This window comes from Protomyctophum bolini (genome assembly GCF_963924005.1).
Source record: "Protomyctophum bolini genome assembly, chromosome: 16".
In the NCBI taxonomy this organism is placed as follows: Eukaryota; Metazoa; Chordata; class Actinopteri; order Myctophiformes; family Myctophidae; genus Protomyctophum; species Protomyctophum bolini.
In genome coordinates, this window is record NC_137877.1 from 5799007 (window position 1) to 5816517 (window position 17511).

General features: G+C 43.0%; 1 protein-coding gene across 1 annotated transcript in view; it reads left to right on the forward strand.

Annotated features, from left to right (window-relative positions):
- The first annotated feature begins 327 nt into the window (after nt 1-327).
- The window catches only part of mgat4a (alpha-1,3-mannosyl-glycoprotein 4-beta-N-acetylglucosaminyltransferase A), a 37421-nt gene continuing 20237 nt past the window's right edge, over nt 328-17511 (forward strand). The window contains exons 1-2 of the mRNA XM_080785484.1: nt 328-1435; nt 16431-16598. Coding sequence (XP_080641610.1) covers nt 1342-1435; nt 16431-16598 — 262 coding nt within the window. The 5' untranslated portion in view covers nt 328-1341. The remainder of the gene's footprint in view (nt 1436-16430; nt 16599-17511) is intronic.

Here is a 17511-nt window from a genome sequence, read left to right on the forward strand (position 1 = left end):
TGGGACAACGTTGTCTTCAGAGAGATAACTAACATAACTTGCTGGTTTGAACATTCGGACAATATAATTGCTGGATGCCTGGAATAATATGCTGTCACACACCTGATTTACAAGCAAAATGACTTTGCAAGCAGAGAGTGCGTGCGTTTTGTCAAATGTGGTAACCAGAAGGTGGAGTTAATGCATTGAAATATAGAACCTTATTCCTAACTCTCATGGCTCCTCCCCCAAGTGGATGAAAATCGAGCGCACCACTTCGAAGACCAATGGTAGGGAATAGGGGTTGACAAGACAACACACCAAACGACTTTTGAGGTTTGAGCCTCCAAACCTTCCCCTTGGCCCGGGATTTACAGTAACGGCAACAGAAACAACAACACGGGCAGGCACTGAATGTGAGGCAGTTGAATTGGCATCAAAACGGGACGTGTGTTACTTTTTTTTTTTTTAACTTGAAGTCGACGAGCTCAAAAAAGCGAAACGATACCCCGCACCAAGCAGCTAACGGAGTGTGTGGTGTTTGGCTTGTTTTTTTGGTAAGCGGCAGGTGACGGGCGGGCGGAGTACGACTGTTTGAGTTGCAGGCTTGCAGCAGCAGCTTGGCTGGCCTAGGCTCGAAGCGTGCCGTGCCAGAGCCTGGGCTTAAATAACTTTACCCGTGTACCTCGCTATAATGTTCCCCGTAATTTAAACGGGGGCCGACGGCCGGGGGGCAGTAGTATGCTAGCTAAAACGTGCTTGTTATGTGAATGAATAACACCCCGTGGCTAGGACTCTAGGAGCGCGTTTTTCTCGTTTTTTTTTAGCTGGTACCAGTTCAGCGTGAGACGAGGCGTCGCCTGTGGACTGGTGGAGTCATCCGCCTGGGACCATATACAATAATACCGGTACAACCACCCCGGAGGATTAATCACCTGACATTTAAAACGCTACCCAACCTGTTAGCTAATGACATGGCTTCTATGGATTGTTGTACCGTCAGCTAGCCAACCAGCACAGTCTCTGCCCCCTCGCCGAGCAGCTCTTATCGGGAAAGATTGTTAAAACGCGTCAAAATATTGAGGAGGAGGAGGAGGCTGCATCGTCGTGACCGACCGACCCATCTACAGAGGAGCTCGTAGCCACAGCCTTCTGAATTAGCTCCAGCGGATTTCGCCGGAGACATCCTGACTGGAGGAGGAGGAGGCATCACACAATTCCTATCATAATTGAAGCCTCCGTTAATTCTGTCTGTAGCCAATTCACTGGCCACCATATGCCTGCACATCGGCCTAGCTTGACATCCTGAAGGTAGAGAGAGACAGCGGGGCTCGGCAGCCCCGGAGAACCCGCTGAAATGAGATGAGGCTCAGAAATGGAACTGTTGCCACTGCGATTATCTTCTTTACGTCGTTTCTAAGCCTGTCCTGGTACACAGCCTGGCAGAATGGGAAAGGTAGGCTAAAACATCTCCACGACTCCACCACACTACCAGTCTTAATCTTATTATCACTGACATTACAATGCATGTTATTTACAAGTGGCATATAAAGGCAACCTAACTTCGACTATTGCAATGGGTTCTTATTTGACAGCTGATCTCGGCATGTCTGAGTCTGTCAAACTTGAAACTAACAGGCATTTTTAACGCCTGTTAATAGTTTCAAGTGTTTCGAGTTTGACAGACTGACAGACATGTGTTAATTGTCATTCAACATCATGTCACGGGACACCAGCCACCAATGTGACTTCCTCAGCCAGTCAGCCCCTTCCACTCAGTGTATTGTCGTTGTTGTCGTTAACTTCTACGTTATCTATATAATGACTTATTGCCTGTTGGCACATAAGCAGTAGCCCACATATTTTAAATGAAGTATTGCCACTAACGTTGGCATTTTTTTGGTAGACTGTAGAGCATTATTTAGCCTATAAACGTTTGAGTCTCCACTAGCTTGCTGCCGTTGAGCTAGGTCTCTACGACATTTCTCCATGTCTTGTCAAAGCGCCAAACATCCAGCCTTGGAGGGACCTGTACAGTGGCACATAGTGTTGCTTGGCAGTTTAAGTGCCTTTAGTGACTTGCTATCAGTATTATGTGTAAATAATTGCAGCTCCCTTAGATAAATTCCACGGCAAGGCTTCATGTGGCGTTACCTTGTCCTTTCTCCTTATCAGCTCAATAAAATGCTAGCCCGGTGTATCCTGTAGGCATCCGGGTTTATTTTATATATTATATTATATATATTTTATATCACGTGTAAAATATTGTCTATATTACATACATTACTGAATCTACTTGACCAGCTGTGGCAGTTTTTAGCCCAATATGTGTTTTTCGTGAAAATCTAATGCTTAGAATGGATTCAGAATCATATAAACCCCTAGCCCCTTTCGGGACCCTTCATAAAGCTTTTCTGAAGTTTGGACCTCGCTTTATATAGGGTCCTTTATCAGTTCGTAAGCAATCATAAACAGGCTAATAAACAGGGGTGCACACTATTATTTTGGGATAGTGCCCATGTGGTTTGGTGCGCAGGAAGGGGGGGGGGGGGGGGGGGGTACCGTACAGACGTTCGTATCCTGCCACAACGTTATGCTGCTTTCACATGGGCACTGGGCAGATGCAACTGATGTACAGTTCAGTTGCACACTAGTACATCTAGTCACAAACAGTGTCGTCGCAGCAATAAACCCCCTAGTTTGACATGTCACATGCTACATAAAGCATAATGAAATTTAGATAATCTTGCCTTTATAGTATGGTATATCCACCTGTAAAACAATGACTCAATGCTGACAGCCGGTCAGCAAGTGTATTCATGAATGTATGTACAGTATATAGTAGTGATGCACCGAATATTCGGCCGCAGAAAATATTCGGCAGAAAATGGCTAAATATGCATTTTCGGCCTATTCGGTTTCAGCCCAAATAGGCAGAAAATATATCACCGAATAGTGTATGCAATTAATGCATTCAAAGACCTGAATAAATGTTTTATGGATCCATAATAGTGATTATTATTTATGTTAAGTTTTGCCATAACCATAACATAACATTTGTAGAATCAAACTCAGGTTAATGGGTTAAGTGAGGATACTAAAACAGCGATATTCAGTTACACTTCATACCAATGATACTGTGCGGGTGTAGGTATGTTAAGTGTAACCACTTTCAACATGGCATTATAGGCAAAAGCTTTCTAAATTTTCCAAACATCTATTTGTTGTACAACAAAGTATATAGTGCTTAAGTGGCATTCTGGACTAGAACTGTCTGGCTGGAAACATTGTGGTTGCAAGGACTGCATTTCTGACCTTTCAGATACAGGACTGTGTCACAGTCATTACCCGGTGATTGAGAGATTATTTATTCTTTACTTACTCTGTATAAACATACTATTTTAACTAGTGATGCCCCAAATATTCAGCCGCAGAAAATGGCTAAAAATTCATTTTCGGCCTATTCGGTTTTGGCCCGAATAGGCAGAAAATATATCACCGAATAGTGTATGCAATTATTGCATTCAAAAGGGCTGAATAAATGTTTTATGGACCCATAATAGTGATTATTATTTAAGTTAAGTTTTGCCATAACCATTTATTTTGCCATAAATCAGGTAGCTTTAAGGTACGGCCATGACAGCAATGGTAGGAAAAAAATATGTATAATATTAATCATATTCGGATATTCGGTTTTCGGCCAACTGTTTCCTATATTCGGTATTCTGTTTCGGCCAAGAATTTCAATTCCGGTGCATCCCTAGAGTAGTATATATATAGACAATATTTTAGGCCAATAAAAAAATAAAATATATACCAAATGTCCCACTTTAAACAAAGGAAACCTGTTGGCTGCCAGACTAAAAGGGGAACCAAGTGATGGGCACAAGCAGACCAATAGTGTTCCATGAAGTGTGATAAGAGAAGGGCAGGCACAAGGGAGTTTTCTGCACAGTTTGATAAACGGTTATGGGTAAAGGCCACGTAGCTTTTAGAGATTAATTAGTCAGCAAACGTCTTATAGGTTCCACCTTCCGTGCATGATAAAGTATAGCACATTTATTTGCAATACAAACACTATGAACATGTTTTTTCCCCTCGACCACAGATTGTTTAGCTGACCATATAATATTGCTTAGTAGACATATATTGTAGATTATGCTTTGAATAGAGTTGGTCTGGTATTTCTAACATGATTTCACTGTTCTGTCCTTTCTGCTATAGCTATAGCCTACTGTTTCCATATAGGACCAAGGAAGGCTACCCATTATAGGTTTCTGCTTTCTGGTGCTTGCCTAGTTTTCATTGGACTTCGTATTTTGAAACATATACAGTCTCCAAGCCAAGTTAATTTTCAAAAATGTTTTGAAAGATGTTATGAGCACAAAATAGGGACACCAGGGTTACTGTGTACAAATAATTGTGGGCTTGAGTAGCGAATTCACTATTGTAATCATAATTATTTCCTAGGCCTGTTTACCCTCTGGGCTGTGATCATGTGTGTCAAGGAAGACGGAGGGAGGGGCCTGTGACGTCATGTGGGCCAATACATAATCATCGAATAGCGGGCTACTCGGGGCCACCCTGTTTTCTCAGAACAGTATTTCCTGTTATTAATGTTGTTTCAGAGTCACTTGTAACGGGAAGCCCCTTTTGGCCTATTTTGTGAATACTCGATAGTAGGGGGAGTAAGTGAAAGATGTGTTACGTGGTGGATACAAGCATGACATCTGATACAGATGTCCCTTTAAGATCCTAGAAGGGGGTGCCCATTCAAAGAAATCTTAAACCGGAACTTCCGGAAGTGAGTTATGGACAATCTGTCAGTTAGTTCTCACACTTTAATGATTTATTTCAAAAAATGCTTTCCCCGGTTGTAATGCGATAAGCCAGGCTAGTGTTTGCTTTAACAAGCTTTTGGCCTACTCGTTTTGCACTTGCCATTCATCCCTTCTTGTGCTGTGACTCTTCATCTCCTGTGTACAGTATGAATCCTAATATTTGTGAACAACTGTCTTTAAAGCACCATGCTTTTTTCTCCTCTGACTTTGCATCTCTTAATGCACTCCTGGGCCGCGTGTGGGTGGATTGAGTCTTAGCCTCAGGCTTTGAGATGCTGTTAAAATGAAATGGATGAACACTATGCAGATGCACATAAAAGTGTGTGTGTGCTTGCATTTTCTACCGTTCTACTGTTAAACACACACACACACACACACACACACACACACACACACACACACACACACACACACACACACAGTGTTTTGTTGCTATATCAGTGGTTAATCTGCTGCATGCTGAGGTCACCCCTGCTTGTCCTGTTTCTTGTCACTTGACTGCTGGGAATGAGAGCCGCGCCAATCAGCTGTCCAAACACTACCCGCTGCACTTTTCTGCGAGTTTACAACAGCCCCCCCCCCCAAAACACACAGGATTGATTGAAATTCTTTATTTGGAATACCCCTTGACATACAATATCTCGTTTTCGAGAGGGTCCACAAGCATACAATCAATACAAGATAAACAGAAAAAATTAAAAGGAAAACAAAACACAAAACAAACAGTTACAAAACAGGGTATTGAACTATACAAGCAGAATAGCAACAAGATGAAAAAAGTTGTTCCGTCAGTATCACTGTCACTATAGGTCAGCATTAAGATACATTTAATTTGGTTTCCAGCATTGGAGAACTTTTGGTGAAGAGAAGCATTAAGTTAATCTTACTCATTGTAAATGAGTGTATAGATAGTAATATATTAGTAAAGTAAAGAACTACAATGGCAGTTGTCAGTCAGGCACGCTGAGGTACTAGTTTCCACAGTATCTCTGTGACCTCCAATGTATAGACTTCAACAAACAATGTTCACAGACTTAAGATGGAGGCGTTTTTGATGGGATGGGACCCAACTTCATCAGGGCTTTATGTCAGGTCTCCGAGGGTAAATGGTAACCACGATATACATCCCTTTTTTGCCCTTAGTTCCAGCCACCTCTCCCCTTTAAAACACCTTCCTTCCTTTTTCACACAAAACTATAGGGCCACGTCTTCTTCTCCCTCGTCGGGTCATTCCATCAGGTCATTTCAACACAATGGGCCTAAAATAGCCCCGGGAAGGGAGCGATTATGGCTAGGGAGCGAGTGAGGAGGAGGCAGATAAAGAGGGCAGTTGTGAGGAACACTGCTGCGGCCCCCCGCCCTTGGAGAAATGAAGGAGAACATTTGAATGGGAAGGGATTGTGTACTGCATTTTTGGGGGTGTGTATATATATATAATTTATTTATTCTTGGTGCATGTTCTGTCTATTATTATATCTTCCTGAAGCTGAGATATAGATGGCAGCCTGCCAGACATATGCTAAGTGTCCCCCAGAGGGGATGGAAGAAAGACGGGAGACCGGTCAAGGACCCGGACTTTAGAAGAGATTGAATCAGATGGGATTGAGAGAGACAGAAGGAGAGAGAGAGCGAAAGAACAGGAGGGATGGGAGGAGAGCGCTGACACATGCCTTGGCTGAGATACTGGGCAAAGTGTTTGGCATTGCGTTCCTTGCCTAGACACACACACACACACACACACACACACACACACAGTCACACACAGTCACACACACACACTTCCCTTTATCCCAGACAGCCCTGTTGCCAGGCTGCAGGAACAGGAACAGGCGCCCCAGCCCCGGTGGCTCGTTAGCGAGTTAACAATCATGGTCCTCCTCTCCCTCCTCAAGCCTCTCTTCACTTCCTCTGTCCCACACTGCTGCTCATTCAGTTATGCTCTCCAGCTCTATTTCTGCACAGAATTCCCCACAGTGCACACAAATTCCTCCTCTGTGTTAGCGAACAGAAGAAGGCCATTGTTAAGCTCTTAACTGTTCCCCCGTTGGTTAAGTCCAGGCCCAAATGTGCACAGTAAGCTCTTGTGACCAAGGATGGGTGTGATTTGTATAATGCGTGCGTGCATCCGTTCACGGTTTGTGTTTATGTCGGGGTTTCCGCATGCACGCCTTTGTGCAGGCCCGCCCCACATGCATTATTACTGCTATGATTTGGCATTCAATATAATGTTGTCTTTATGACGAGGCTCCTTTTTTGAGGGGCGCTAGCCCATCCTATGGCATTGACAATGAATGGCCAGCTTTGAGTGTTTGTGTAACACAAATATTGTGTAAACACAAACATTGAAGACCGTTAAATGCAACCACTCCATGCAAACATACGTCTATTGACCAGCAGCATAGTCCTCAAGCTGTGCATCCCTTCAGCCAAAACACAAGTGGTATTGAGTATTCCTGACATGGGGAATATACAGCTGTACGGGAGCCAGTGGAATTCAGCAGGGCAGGCAGGACCAATGGACCATGCTGTCATCTCAACGTTGTCACTTTGCCAGGCCCGCACTCGCTCTATCACCCAGAGACAGTGGCGCGCAGCTACTGCAGGGTTTAGTTTCTCAGCTTCTCATGCTTAGAGCATCTTCTCTGCTCCTCTAAGCAGCAGAGGGTCGAGGACAAGGTGTTAAGGAACAGGGAGCTAAGCGAGGGAGTGGGGGGGTGAATTATGAGTCTGGTTTGGCTAGTTGCCAACATCTTGCCACTTCGGAAGAGATGGTTGGAGTGAGAGGTGGTCAAAAAGACATACTGTGAGAGAGAGAATCCTGTGCACATGTACTGTGAGATTTCTCTCTGGACAGGCAGTTATGGAGTGTCAGCTGGCCTACGCTACGCCTGGATCCACGTTGGAATAGAATTGAGAACTCATGCATTTTGCACAGTTGTTATGATCTAGGCCTAGAGAGAGAGAGAGAGAGAGAGAGAGAACAAGCTCTCATCATGCGTTTCATGAACCATTAGTTGAGAGTTAGGGCATCATTGAGATTCATGATGACATTCATCCCAGGATGCTAGTATTGGGTAAGTGGAGTCCACTAAAAAAATAGGTGGTTACAAATTCACAGATTTTCACAAATTCATATAATTGGTTCTGTCTACTTTTGTGTTGGAAGAGAAAGCTCTCATGAACCATTATTTGAGAGTTGTCATGTCGACATGATTCAGCCCGGGATGCTATCGGGTGATTGGAGTCCAGTCAAATATAAGTAGCTCATTATAAGGGGCGAACATCTCTGGTCTTGGACCGGTTCAATGCTGTATTTGCTTTGTATTTTGCTTTGAACGAACAGTCATAAATACTAATGTATGCCAAACCAGTATGTCCACAAGCTCCAGTTTGTGCTGGGTGTGGAACATATGCCCTACTTAAACATAATAGCCGGTAAAGTAAACGCTTTGTCTTGCTCAGTGCAGCTGCAGTGTATATACCGAGGAGACCACGTGGGTGGCTGGTGCTGAATGAACCCCCACCACTACAGGGGGTTCATCAACACACACACACACACACACACACACACACACACACACACACACACACACACACTAGTCCTATACCAATTCATTTTATTCACCTCAGTATAACAAAAAATCACACCCGTGTGAACTGAGTGGTGCTATGTATTCATAGAGCTATGTTCAGTTTATTTATTTTTCCTTGTAAGGAATATGAGTTATCGATCTATAAATGCACCATGTCTCTGTCAGTGTGTACGGTTGTCCAGAACCGCCACAAAAGACCTCTGCCCGGGCTCTGGACGGGGCCCCTGCCCAGGCTCCATATATGGAGCTGGCCTGTTCTGACATCACAACACTCCATATTTGGGTATGCATGCCTGACACAGAACTCCATTATTGCGAACGCAGTGAGCACTTACTATGAGACCTAGCAGATCATGTCTGTCTGTGTGTCTGTCTGTCTGTGTGTCCCCCCTTTGTGCCCATATATGGAGCTGAGTGATTTGTTTGTGATTGATGCAACACACTCCATATTTGGACGTATAGCTGCTTTGGGGACTCCTTATATGGTTATGGCTAAGTTAAAAACTTAACTTAAAAATAACTTAACTTAAAAAAATAATAACTTAAAAATAAATCTTAAAAAAAACCAAATATGTACGAGGACTGTGATTGGTTAGCTAATTTGCTCGTTTTACATATATATATATGACGTACATTTTCCCTTCATGTCAATGGCATTTAATGTTTGTGTTGCCACAAACTTAACTTCCTTTTCATATTTGAAGGACATGTGACGTAATTTCTCCTTTCATTGTCAATGGCAAATATGACACGTGGGGACAAAAGCTGTATATAGGAGGGGCTAGCGCCCCTCAAAAAAATAAATTCTAATGCAAGTTTTGGCCCATTGCCTGATTCTCCATCTAGGCCACTGTACATACGAGAAGAGGGTGGAGTGTACTGAAGATTAGAAGTGAACTTAAGATGATGATTGTGCTATAGTACTGCAAACATACTTAATTTTGGCACACATACCGGTAAGTAAGTAAGCCTTGCCGAGCCATGATTGATTGCAAAGTACACTTTTCACAGTCAGTTTGCCCACTTCTCACAGCCAGGTTGCACTCTTCACACACAGGCACACAGCCATAGAGATCTCCAGCTATGTGCTGTGTCAAATGCATCCAGGCTGACAACAAGCCATCGTTGCATAGCCGACACAGCAACACACGTCTAAAACTGAGGACTTCCGTTTGACAACACCGCAACAATTGCATCGTTCCCAAGTAGGCCGGTGGCCGACTGCGACGGGCACGTACAGGTTTAGTCCTTTTGAACTATAAGTGTTTGACTGTACTCTGTACCGTTTACATTTCTGCCAGTAAAGTATTCAATCTACCTATCAATCAATCAATCGCTAGATTTTTTTTAGCTGTGTTAAAGAATTATTTCTAAAAGACAGGGGGAAGTCCATAGAGCGATTAAGAGTGAAAAGGGAAAACTTGCTTGAGTGTGGACTGTGGAGTGGACATGCTGTAAATCTCACTGTGACGCAACTCATCTATGCGCAGCTCAAAGTGCACAAGTCCTCCATCAGCACTCATGAGATGATGAGAGCACACAGTCAGCACATCATTGAGGAAGGGGGAGCGAGAAAAGGTCACTGGGATCAGATCAAGGGAACAACAGGGATGTTGCTGTTGATGATGATGTGACGAGCTGAAGTGATGCCTGTTCTCTGCGAGAAGACCTAAACTTCTGTTTTTGTGGTCACTGGTCTGCAGCGGTGCGTAGTGTGTGTGTGTGTGTGTGTGTGTGTGTGTGTGTGTGTGTGTGTGTGTGTGTGTGTGTGTGTGGGAACCAATCTATTCTCTCAAGTGATATTTATCGAAAAACTATCGTCACAGTATTATATCCTCTTTTTTTCCCCCTCTCATTTCTTCTTAAAATACTTAAACGTTGACTCACCCAGAGGTTAGAATATGGTGCATTTTGCATTCCAAAACGCAGTTTATAGTTAAGGGACGCAATAAAACAACAACCTCTGCATCCACGGGATGCACTACTGTACTGTTTTTATATTCTAGTTTATTTTTATAGCTTTAGTTATAATAATCAAATCATTTCTTCTTCTGTTTTCTACATGAATATAACCATATAAAATGAAATGGGAGTTCAATGCTGCAATTTGAAAAAATGGCAAAATAATGAAAATATGACTCCTAACGTCGTTGAAGTGGGACTCATAACTGGGACTCATCTAAAAGACCATCCCTGCATCCCGGGACTCATTAGATTGAAAACCTATTTACATCACAGCTCACCCACATCTCTGCTGTTAGCATTGCCTCGCTGTTGTAGTCATACCGGCCCACAACTTGAATCAGCCCACTGCCAGTACCCAGTGCCCACACTAAATGCTTGTATCCTCCTCTCATCGAGAGTAAGCTGACGAGTAATATTAATTAATATTAATAATAAACCCAGGTCTGTTCATCAGACACAATCATCTGTGAAATCCTAATCTACAGAATGCGGCGGTTTAGGAAATGCATTCTTATAAAGCGCTTAACCCATTCTGACCTGAGATCAGATTCATACGAGGTTTCCACTAGGACACACACTGGTCTGATTGACCCATTCTGACCTGAGATCAGATTCATACGAGGTTTCCACTGGACACACACTGGTCTGATTAACCCATTCTGACCTGAGATCAGATTCTAAAAATGTCAGTCGTTCTTCGATTTTTCAAAAATAGCAGACCTAGACCAAGCTCGTAGCGCGCTATGAGCTTGTAGATCTGCTATTTTTCAATAGCTACAGCATAACATGATGCTAACACCAAAATGGGTTCCCGTTCAGAATGGGTTAAGGATGGGGAAAGAAAATAACATTGATTAATTGAATTCTTTATTGACAGAAATGTAACGGTACAGAGTACAGTCAAACACTTGGTCCAAAAGGATATCACCGAAAAGGCGAAAAATGTCCTTGCGGTCTTTTGTTACAACATGGGACTGAAGGAAAGTGGGAATGTGTGAAGAGCTGAAAGGTCAGAAGTGCAGTCCTTGCAACCACAATGTTTCCATCCAGACAGGTCTAGTCCAGAATGCCACTTAAGCACTATATACTTTGTTGTACAACAAATAGCGAACATAGTTGACCTACAAGCTTGTAGATGTTTGGAAAATTTAAAAGATTGGTTATCACTTAACATACCTACACCCGCACAGTATAATTGGTATGAAGTGTAACTGAATATCGCTGTTTTAGTATCCCCAATGTAACCCATTAAGACCTGAGTTTGATTCTACAAATGTTATGGTTATGGTTAAACTTAACTTAAATAATAATCACTATTATGGATCCATAAAACATTTATTCAGCTTTTTTTAATGCATTAATTGCATACACTATTCGGTGATATATTTTCTGCCTATTTGGGCCGAAACCGAATGGGCCGAAAATGCATTTTTAGCCATTTTCTGCCGAATATTTTCTGAGGCCGAATATTCGGTGCATCACTACATTTAACCCATTTAGGACTGAGGCAGATTCTAAAAACGCCTTCTAAATTCGGACCTAGGTTTTCAGAAAAAATCATATTTCAAACATTTTCAAAAATGTTATGTTGCTAATATATTATATACTGTACATACATAGCAACAAGAACCCCAAAAGGAGTTCCCGAACAAAAATAAATGCTACAAAGTCGCAATGCGTCTCACATTGTGACAAGTTGTGAACTTGTAGATGGGCTATTTTTTTTTTAAGGTTTGTGTGTGGAAAAGTGTCATTTTTGAAGGTTTCTGAAACCCTTTTGAAATGTCTTAACGGCAGATCAAGAAAGGAATAATGAGATACAGACTGAGACGTGTTACTTACCATACGTACTGTAGGCCTAATTGGATAATGGGTTTAGGCTGGGGATTTGTCTCATTATCCAATTGGCCTCTCACCTCATCCCAGAACTCTTTCAGGCAGCTTTGATAGCCTGTGTGATGCAGCATGTGCACTGTGTGCACTATGGCGTGTGTATTTTTGTTTGTTTGACTGTGTCAAGGAGCCACAATGTATCGTGGGAACAGCAACTCGGCAATGGTTGAACAGGCTTGAATATCAACATTTGGGAGTGACATTTAACGGAAATGTCAATGGAGACTATAGGGCTAAACGCTGCCAAACAGTGTAGGGCTGTGCTGTACCCAGGGGGAAGAGGAAGTAATTTGATGTCTCTTAATGTCTTCTTATTCTCAAGAGGAAGTGAGAATGCTACACCTATGACGCTCGCATAATAATAAAAGAAAAAGTTTAATAGACACCTAGTGCAATCTTGGTCTTTGTTGTTCTCGCCCAATGCGTGTGATGTGAGCTCCGTGTGTGCGTTGTGCAGGTGCGGTTTCATCTTTTCAGGACGAGCATCCTGTTATCCTGTAGCAATCAAAGGCTGATTCAACAGATGAAAAGCTTAGGGATTTGGGCGCTAGTTCTAGGCTGACCTTTTTTTAACGAGGCCTTGCCCTGAACCAAGATGACACTGACAGCATCTGTCTGTAATGTCTTCTGGAGATTCAGCTTGCCAGATGCAACAGTGTGCTGCTGATGAGAAAGAAAGAGGAGCCAGGGCGAGAGAGTTGGTATTATGGACAATAGCTGAGTCGGAGAGAGAGAGCGATAGATGGAGACTGAGATAATGGGACTGTGGGCTTTTGTTTGTCTTAGAAACTGACTCTGCAAAAGGGGTACCTAATCTACCTGCCAAGAACGGGATCAGAAAGGGACTGACACGTGCACACAAAAAAAGAGAAGAATCCCACGCCCTTCCCAATGCGTTCTGTGTGTGCCACCTGAAACTAATCTGTCACATCTCATCAAGGTCCATGGGCATTGTGTACAATGGCATCGGATCTTCTTATTTTTTTTTATCCTAATCCTTCCTTTAACCCATTCTGACCTGAGATCAGATTCATACGAGGTTTCCACTGGACATACACTGGTCTGATTAACCCATTCCGACCTGAGATCAGATTCTAAAAATGTCAGTCGTTCTTCGATTTTTCAAAAAATAGCAGACCTACAAGCTCATAGCGCGCCACTCGGTGGCGCGCTATGAGCTTGTAGATCTGCTATTTTTCAATAGCTAAAGCATAACATGATGCTAACTCCAAAATGGGTTCCCGTTCAGAATGGGTTAAGACAATGATCCATATACAAACTGTGTGGGTCATGGGAGACATCTTTTGGGTTTGGCAACATTTGAATGGTAATGCAATTACATGAGCCAAAAGTATAGTGAAAAAAGACTTGGTGGTACTAGCAACAACATTTAACAAGTAGTTGATGTGTTGTGACTGATCCCCGTATCGGTGTGGTCATAACGGTAATACAGTATACAGTACTGGGTGCTCTGTGACAATTCAGTTGAAGTACAGTATTGTAAAGCGCTGCTTTACATTGTAAACTTTTGTAAACATTGTACATAAACATAAACATTGTAAACTGCTTTACATTGTAAAGCAGTAGGCCCGGAAGAACAAGATGAGTAGGTGACACATGGCATAGGGCTTAGGCAATCATGCGACGGGTTCAGAGAGTTTATTACATACACACAGAGAATACATATACAGTTGGAGTTGGGACACATGGCATGATGTGACCAGAACAGACGTTATGAGAACAGTTTAAAAAGCAGGTGGCTTGCGCACATCCAGTTCCTCGCTGGTGCTGGACAAAAGGTAGATGCATACAGAGATAAGGAGAAGTCTGCACACAGTCTTCGCTCCAACAGTAACTTATTTTTGCTAAAACACAGACATTATTCAGGACACGACGTTTCGGCATCAGGTGACAGTAATCATCAGTATATGACCAGTAAGACGCGCAAACGCGGGAAGCGAACGCAGCTGAGACCCTGTCTGTCTGTCTGTCTGTCTGTCTGTGTGTCTGTCCCGCTGTTACTGTATATGTGGAGCTGAGTGATTGCTGATGCAACACACTCCATATTTGGATAGCGGGACAGACACACAGACAGACATGATCTGCTAGGTCTCATAGTAAGTGCTCATTGCGTTCGCGATGACAACCTCCCTTATATTATAGTCGTCAGAATTCATTCTTAAAAATTAAATAAAATGCAAAATCTTAAATGTATAAAAACATATTTAAACGGTCCGTAACATGCTCAATACCAGCAATTGTTTTACATTTTGTAATTTTGTGACCTTGCTTGTTGTGGTTATTCACTTTATAGCACTGTGGGGGTTTGTCATGTGACGTGACGACTATAAGTCTATAATATAAGGGAAGTTGTCATTATACTGATTACTGTCACCTGATGAAGGCCGCTCACGGACACGTCGTGTCCTGAATAATGTCGGTGTTTTAACAAAAATAAACACTGTTGGAGCAAAGACTGTAGTGTGTGCGCACTTCTCCTTCTCTGTACTGTACATAGAAAGAACAGAACGTAATAGTATAAGAATAAGGATGACCTTACTGTAGGATATAACGGATGCATCTTGTGTCAATAATGATGGAACATGATTTATATTGGGACAACAACAAGATGTATCAAGTTACATATTGGCGTCATTGGATGGCCATGGACTATTCATAACAAAAATGTTCACTCTTAAACATACCACAAGTAATTTCTTTGTTACTGGTTTGTTGATTACTGGTTTTTGTTACATTGAAGCTGCGATCCAGGGATTCCTTCATGGATGAGTGGTAAATATTTGGTCTCACATGATAACGCCCGCAGAGATCCGTGTTAAAGTCCTGGGTGTTCTAGTTCTGGGTGCCCCTCTTCACCAGGATAACCTTACAGATGGCAGCTTTAACTTGTATACTTTTAAGAGTGGTCTTTGGTGTGCCTTGACATTTTTACAAAAACACTTATATAAATAACATTGAGTTCGAGTTCTCTGAAGAAAACCTAGATTTATATTGTCCCGAGTGCACTGACTCACTTCACTGGATCATGAAGAGCATATTTCGGGGTTGAAAATGTTTTTGTGCACACTGCACCCCCAGGCTGCTCTAAGTTGTATGTGAATGGCAGGAATGGGGACTCCGAGTCAGACTGGCACTTGAGTCGCCATACATGTAGCCTCGGAAACTCTGACGTTTTTATTTCCAGGGAGAAAAAATAAGTCTCTGTCCGAGTCCACTTCAATTCGGCATAGAGTAGCGCAAACGTCGATCACTCTCTGCTGATTTCTGATCGTCTCTGTCGCTTTAATTAATTAGACTCATGTCGTGCAGCTGCGTCTAGATTCTCCCGGCAGATCTTGCCGGGAGCTGCCATAGAAAACATACTGTAGGTGGACCCCAGGCTACCGTACATGTGACTCGGACTCGAGCTCAGAGACTCGTGGGCATCTCTGGTGAATGGATGCAAACAGAAGATCTACAGTACACGCACATTTTTCATCACTAATAATCTCCACCTCAACCCACCAACAACAGACCACAACTCCCCCCAGCTTTAAAGACCTCTCCCTTCAACCTTTTGTTCTGAACAGCCCAACCACCCACACAGCCTGTGCCCTGATAAGACTTTAATAGTAGGAACTGGCCTTCTCATACAGTCGCTTTGTAAGAAACAAACAGGCAAGTGTCCTTGTAATATCACTAGGCAAGTTGATCCAGACAGTCATGGCGGGCGGCTGTGGCTCAGGAGGTAGAGCAGGTCGTCCAATGATCCCTGGGTCGGCGGTTCGAATCCCGGCTCCTCCTGTCCACATATCGAAGTGTCCTTGGGCAAGACACTGAACCCTACATTGCCTCCAATGAGTCGGTCGGTGTGAGCTCGCCACCATTGGTGTGTGAATGTGGGAAGTGAGGACGCTGGCGTCGACTGTTCGCCGCTTCACCTCCCAAATGTATGAATGAATGAACCATTGTAAAGCGCTTTGAGCACTTGGAAAAGCGCTATAAAAATGCAATTCATTATGGTTTCAATATGATACATACAAGGTTTCAAATATTATGATTAACATAGGATGTGGCTTTGGAAGGGTTAGGGGTTGTTGTGGACAAACAAGTTAACAATCATCCTCAAGCATTCTTTCGTTGTTCCTTCTGACAACAGAGAAGCTGGTAGCATACCAGCGGGAGTTCCATGCCCTGAAAGAGCGCCTCCGTGTGGCCGAACACAGGACGTTGCAGCGGTCCTCCGAGCTCAACAACATTCTGGAGCAGTTCAGACGCGCCATCGCGGAGACGAATGGCAGCAAAGATGCCCTCACCAACTTCTCTGGTAAGAAGCGCACTCATGTCTCGTTCACACAAAAGGCTCATAGACGTCAACGCAGCTTCCCTAGAGCGTTTTAAAAGGGAAAACCCTGAAAGCTTATTTGTATCCTTAATGTAACCCTGAATGGGCCATTCTGTGGAATTTTGAGTGTTTCTTATTCCTTGCCATCTAATGGATTCCACACACACACACACACACACACACACTGTACATGTGCACACACGCACACGAACACGCACACACTGTACACGCACACTTGCACTCACACACTACTGCCCTGTGGAAATAACTGTTCCTATATTGGTTAAAGTAGATCACTACTCCCTTCACTATACTCTCACGCATGTTAGCAAATAATGTAAGCTTTGTCAAGTGCTCTCAGGACTCCAGCTGGAGCCCTAATTCAGCCCTCCTTTGATCATGCTTGCACCTCTTGGTTGTTGTGTATTTTTTTGTTACTGGCAGAGCTGTGTCACTTATTTTGCCTCTTGTCTTGGCCAGTTCACACTTGTAAAAGAGACTTCAGTCTCAATGTGGTTTTTACTGGTTAAATAAAGGTTTAACCCCCCCCCCCCCCCTTATCTGTTTGTGAAAGCAGAAGTGCATGTTCGGTTCATCATTGATCATTTAGGCTGCTGCTATCGGTCTCCCATGTCGCCAGACAGCAGATCATAATAAGATTAAATAATGTAAGTATGGAGAAATGGAAGCGCTGCAGGCATCCGTTAGTGGCTCTTCTTAGATGGGTGCTCTTTGGTAATGCAGGTAGGACCACAGACAAAAAAAAAGTTTCTTTCCTTGAAGTTGTATACTGCTTCATTCCCAGAAGGTGTAAATTGCAGACTTGCAAAGAAAAAAGGAATCCAAGGCACTCCGTCTTTTGGTGAAAAAAGATTCATATCATTTATTGATGAGC